The sequence below is a fragment of the Anopheles maculipalpis genome, chromosome 2RL (genome assembly GCF_943734695.1).
Source record: "Anopheles maculipalpis chromosome 2RL, idAnoMacuDA_375_x, whole genome shotgun sequence".
Lineage (NCBI taxonomy): Eukaryota > Metazoa > Arthropoda > Insecta > Diptera > Culicidae > Anopheles > Anopheles maculipalpis.
In genome coordinates this window covers 69,649,799-69,656,356 of record NC_064871.1, presented here as the reverse complement: position 1 = coordinate 69,656,356, position 6,558 = coordinate 69,649,799, and the positions used below count along the sequence as shown (strand labels likewise).

At 42.9% G+C, this 6,558-nt stretch overlaps 1 protein-coding gene across 1 annotated transcript; it reads right to left on the bottom strand.

Annotated features, from left to right (window-relative positions):
* Positions 1-1,425: 1,425 nt before the first annotated feature.
* On the bottom strand, positions 1,426-6,558 carry LOC126567438 (uncharacterized). Its single transcript, XM_050223657.1, has one exon. The coding sequence runs from the start codon at positions 6,556-6,558 to the stop codon at positions 1,426-1,428; it is 5,133 nt and encodes a 1,710-aa protein (XP_050079614.1).

Here is a 6,558-nt window from a genome sequence, read left to right as displayed (position 1 = left end):
CGATTTTTCAGACTGTGTTTGACCGGGTTTGACCATGCACTTCTATTAGCGAGCGCTAAGTAAGCTGGGGTACCCCCAGGATTTGTTGTCCTGGCTGAACTACTGCCCTGGTTAAGAATAGTTCCTCCACTTCCTGTTGTCCTTGTCTGTCTGGACGCCCCAAGGAAGTGTTCCCCGACCACTTTTTTCCTCCTTTTTGTTAGTGACGTATGTTCAATCCTTCCTCCTGATGGTCCTGATGGCCTGATCGATGGCTTTTCGCCGATGCCCACAAAATCTTCCTTCCTAACCGTAGTCGTAGTGACTGCTCTTTCCTCCTGCCTTCTCTCGCTCCTCTCGTCCACAGCTGAACACTTGTGCAATCGACGGTTGTCTGATTAAGCGAGTTGACCTGGTCCGTAACTTGGGTGTGTACCTGGACGTCAGACTCCAGTATCACGATCATGTCACGGGTATAGCCAGCTCTACTTTCAGGACCCTAGATTTGATCAAGCGCTTAACCTGCGAGCTAACGGCCTCTTCCCGATTGGAAGAAGACTTCCTATCCGTCACACGCACTATAGTACTGACGACCCTTTGCTTGTCTATTTTACGCGGTTTAATGATTCGATTGACCGTTTTGACTTCTCACTTCCTCTTTCTACTTTTCGCTTAAGTCTTTCTTTGAGGCCTCTTCTATCCCAATAATGAAATAATGATCAGGCTGCACATATTATACCGGTATTTGGAAACCCTCTTCTCCTACTTCCAGAGGCGTACTCTACAACCTCGAGCGGATTAGTAAATAGGCCTGCTATTATTGACTTGCTTTCACTTCGCTTTACCCCTACCAGGATAGTCAACCCTACATACAGGGCACCGAGTAAGAACCGACGACGCTACCGCTTTGGTCACCGAATCACCCCACCTGCCGTTTGTAAACGCGTTCAGGAAGTGTAAATTTTAAATGATGTTATGAACAACTAGATGAGGGATGGAAAAGTGGGGAGGAACGTATTAAGTCATCGGTGTAGATCGGATAGGGTTAGGTTTTGGATTATCTAAGGATGGTCCACATAGAAGCGGGGAGGAAAAAAGTGACTTTTGACATCGGCTTCCGGCACACTTACGCCTTCAAATATTGCAAATAGATAGGACGAGTTTCTTCTTTATCTAAGTTAGAAAGAATCCAGTTCCCATCGGTAAGGAATGCTGACGGTATGGTTGAGAACCGGAGTAGGCCAAACTTATTTTTAATGATTGTATGAACAAAATACATTGGACATCCTCATCCAAGCACAAATATTTTATTTTGACGCCCATTTAACACAACAAAACGTATTCATGTATATCATTTAAAACAACATTTTTCAACTTCTTTTGCTTATTTATAGATAATTTGAGGTTTACGCAAAACGCATTAACGACATCGAACCCAAATGCACATCAAACTATAGGTATCTGGTTTAAAATGTAGCTATAGACTACATGCCACTCCTGATCGGTTACGAATCCGTATGCTGAGCTATGCTCAAGCGAGGAGAATAAAAACTCTAACGTACGTTCCGTCCCCTGCTTCAAAAGCATTCCGTCCATTAAATTTATCATTGCAACCACTTTTTCATCACAGGAAAGGCTGGAGTATTGAGCCTGGACTAGCATTTGTGCCTCTAGCCACGACCAGCAGGTAGTTGAAATATCAAACACGCTTTCTCCCGTTGTGCTCAAAGTGTCGAAACAATCGACATGTCCTAGGCGTTGAAAAAATGCCAATGCTTTGCGGCCGCGTAAGCTATACTCGTCCGCACAGGACATAAGGTAATGAAATCCATTCCAATGATTCTGGACATTGATCTGCCGCGGATCAAATCCTTTAGACATTAGGCAGGGTAGCATGTACAAGCATCCGTTTTGTGCGGTCATGTGAAACAAATTACGCCCTTCTTGATCAACACTGTGCAGATCGCGTGTCTTGCTTAGAAGATACTGGTACGCTGGAATGGACTGTTTGTGACACAAAGGACTTAATTTCGGGAATAAACGCATTATCGTCACAATCAAACGGTTGGTAACAGTCATTTTCGTTTTCTGAAGTATGTAGCCAGCAATCCGTACATTGCCGATGCTTATCGCTCTGGACAACAAACGTTGTACAAATATTTCGTCGACGTCATGATCAAAGTCTTCGACCATTGAATATTCGGGCAATGAGAGTCTCACATTCTTTTCGCTACGTACACAACATTGGTCTTCTAATTCAATTTCGATTTCAAACACTTCCTTCTCGCTCTCACCGTTTATATTATCGACAATATCACTTTCTACAACATTGACAATATTGTATCGTGTGCACAACTGTTGAAACAGTATCTTAAACCATTCATATTGATTTTTATCAATAGCGCGTTTAGCACTTCCTAATAGACCTCGATTGTCTTCTATCTGGGGTAGTGGAAACCTGCATTGTTGAACCAGATAATCTATAATATCGTGGGACTTTCTCTCGAATGCTAGCTGAAACAAACGATTAACCAATCCGTGCAAAACCTGTGCCGGTTGACCCGACTGTGTAACTAGCTGATGAAACATATCACGGAGATTCCAAGCGGTGCTAAATTCTAACACCGATAAGGATTCAAATTTTGGCCGAGGAGAATAAATATCTAGCCCTCGCTCCTTTATTAGATGCTTTACCACGCGTTCGCAAATTCTGATATCTGCTACATCTGATGGTTTTCCGTAATTTCGTAAGAAGTATGCATAATTGGTTCCATAGATAAATATATTTTCTACATCATTGGAATACAACTGCTGCAGCAGGATGTCCACATTCAACCGTGCGCCCCATTTAAGAAGATCTCTTATTGCGAAACCATCATTCAGTAGAAACGCATAATCTAAAGCATTCCAACCGAAAAGATCGTCTTTTTCATTTACAAGCTCACATGGCATCCTTTTTAACAACTCGTCTGCAAAAATATTACTTTTCGCTACAAGATGTACCGGTAACCGGCCAACTCGATCTTTCACAGTAACTGCAACGGGTACTTGTAATAAAACTTGTCTGAGCCCTTGCATGGATTTATTCAGCAGTGTCCAGTGCAACTTACAACCCTCACTTTCCCGAAGTATCATTCGATCAAGGAAGTCTCGCATTTTCTCTAAAGAGTGTGTCCAAATTGTTTGAGATTTAAAAATGCTTTCATTCCTAAATCGATCCCGATTTTTGTTGAGCCAACATGCGGCAAAGTATTCCGCAAACATTCGATGCACAAACTGGGGCACACCGTCTCGTATCCCATCGACGATTCCTGTTCTCTCTTCTCCCTGGATCACTTTCTCCATTTGCTCTGAGACACTTTCTTGTTCCGGCTTGGACAGCAGCTCCGCCCTACTGTTCTTGTCGAAAATGGCGCACAGGGCCAACAGGATGTGTCGTTCTTTTATATCTTTACTGTAGGCCAAGAAAATTGCATTCGCTGCGGCTGTCTTAGAAGCAGACATGAGTGTCCCTAATTTGTCAGTGATTAGTATCTCGATCTTTCTGTTAATGAAATGTTCCACCAGCGCCATTGTGTCAAGTTTGGCGTTCGCCAGCAATCGTTTCGATATCGTATGCAGCTGAAAATTGATGTGTTCTATTATGACAGGCAACAGAGTGACCTGCGCCATATACAACAACAGTGGAACGGACGTCAAATCACCCAAAGCCTTACTGATAACAATGTATAGCACAGTCAGTACATGTATGGTTTGAGCTTTTTCGCAAAGCCTGTAGTCTTCTATATTGTGCAGAAGAAATTTGTGAAGGGACAGTATAATGTCACCCCTTGCGAATGGTTTCAACTGCTTCATACTACAATTGCTCAAGGTGTTTTTAAATACTTTCTTAAATTCTGTGTTCTCAAAATCGGACGGCCGGCTCGACAGATACATGCGTTGTACTCCTTCTAGTCTGGCAAATCGTTCGAAACAGCTCATAACCACAATCTTATAGCATGGTGCGATTTCGTCGAATCCATCCAGCATCAATATCAATTGCTGTTCGTTAAACTTTTCACGAAACAAGCGTAACTCGATCAGTTGTATTGCTGGCAGCAGTTTTGTTTCTATTTCATCCAATACAATTCGCCCATTTGAAACTGTAAGCAACTTTGCACAACGATCGGCCTCTTTTCTTTGCAAGTCGGTTTCCTCGTCGCTTTGTCGGTATAAACTCGGTGCGAAAAGTGCCAGATGAACTAAGCGATACAGCACTCTTACCAGATCCGTATCGTCAAGGTTCTGCACACCAATAGCCTCCAACTGATGAAAATCGGTCGAATATTCCATTGCGTTCAGTTTTATCACAAGCAAGGCATTATTCTGCTTAGCCAAGCGCCAGGCCAGCCAGGTAAAGAAGCTACTTTTTCCATGTCCGGCATCGTTTAGGAAAATGCATATCTTCCCACGGCCCCATTCTTGGACACCAGACGGATCAACATTTTCCTCGTGCATTTCTAGAACACGCTCAACCTCGGAGATGGTGCTTGCATTATGACTATCAACATATCTAGCCATTTCGGCAAAAGCTACACCGTCCTGCTTCGAGTAAGGCAAAGCGTTACGGGTTTGGCTTATGTGTTGGGCTACGTGCTCTTTCTCTGCTTTGCTGCCCAACGGTATAGCGTTACGCTGAATGTACCAGTGCTTAATCTTGTCATAGTTGCGGTCGTTTACATTATAGTCGCTGCTAACCACGCTCAATTGCTCTAATACCTCTAGCAAGCGTCTCAATTCGTCCGATTTGTACACAATGCCGCTGAGTGGAGCAATAGTCCCGAACATCGGTGTGTGTTCATGGGCTTTAAACAATTCGCGTGAAGCATCATGTGCAAGATCTTCTACGAAATATTTTTCATTTGGATTGTTCGTTTCCAAATTGTCTGACGTCGCTTCTATTACTATGATCTTTTGCTGATATTTTTTCGACAGCACCTTAGGATCTTCGATCGAACTACAGTTTGGTTTCGCTAGGATCATTATCAATTTGATAGCAGGATGATTTACATCTTTCAGATATGACAACATATCGTGCAGAACATCGTTCAGATTTTGGGCTTCTCGACAGTTCGTACTATCAAGAAACAGAGCTTCATTTTGAAATAACAGTAGAGTTTGTGCAACAACCAGCGAGCACAGGTTCGAATCAAGCGAACAGTTAAACTTATACAAACCACAATCGTCGTCATTCTGAAGGAATTCAGCTAAGGTTGAGCTTGATAAACGTTTTGGATCTAATACAATATGGGGAAAACTTAACCGCAACTGTTCAATATATTGTTTTGAGCTATACTTCAATTGTGCCATAGCTGCGTTCATGTCTATCGCCCTAAACATTTGTTGCACAAACCCCACATCGATACGCACTGGCTTCTCGCTCTTCATTGCATCAAACAACATCAGATGCAACTTGTCTATAGCCGCTGAAGAATTACACCATTTAGGAAGCAATTCAGAAGCCTTTCTGTACAACTCTTCTTCATTCAGTGAATTGCAAACCAGTACGAATGAATCATAGAACATCTTCAGTTTCCTGTCTAAAACGTTTCCTGCTAAAAGCACGGTTGACATAGATTTTCTATCAATCTTGACTAAGACCTCACTCAGAACCCTCGCGATATCTAATCTCTTATCTTTCGCTAACTTTCTGTACGCTGTGTCAAATTCTGTTCGAAGACTTTCGATTGGTGACGATGTGGTTGGATTGAGAAACTTTTCGCTAAACATAAAGCTACGGCTTGATGTATCGATTCCCCCAGGGACTGCGGGTTTCACACATTCGTTTATCAAAGTGGCAAACGCATTATACAATGGGCGCTCGAAAGTGATTTCTGTTCCGTTGAAAACATCTTCTGCCAATAACTTTCCTAGCTGTGGAGTACAGGAGCGTATTAGCTTGCGGTCTAGATACTTGTGAGCTACTTTTGGATTAATCTGGTAACAGGACGCCCCAATATCATGGCAAAACTGTAACTCATCATTCACGTCAGCTCGTTTGACCATCAAAGGCTCTACTAATCTGCTATAAAACATTGCATTAGTGCACAACACGTACGTGTGAGTGTGCGTTTGAAGGTTTTGGTCAACTTCTAGAAACGATAGAAAATACCTTGGGATCGAAAATGAATTATTGACACTGTTTGCGGGTTCAAGCAGCATATTTTCCTTAAGTATTGAGTGCTGGCCCTTGTCGCTACGTTTATGTTTCGCCTGCACGCAAACAGAGCCCGATGATGATAAGCGTGGCGAAGCGAAATGATACATCACGTCATCGAAATCTTTTCCAGCTGGATCTTCCATTGCGATTACAAAGTCAAATTTGCAATCTTCCTGAAACACTTTGAACGCTCGTAGCAAAATCACCAATCCCAAACGTAGCTGATACGAATCACCATGCAGGGTGGACCTTCCCTTACCGGAACTTACGTTGACCGATAGTGGTACCGCACTGGTTGTCAGTGATGCTGACTCATCACTTGTTTCTGCTAGAACGGACCCCCGTTTCGGAGTGTCGTCTCTGTCGATACCACGGTTCAT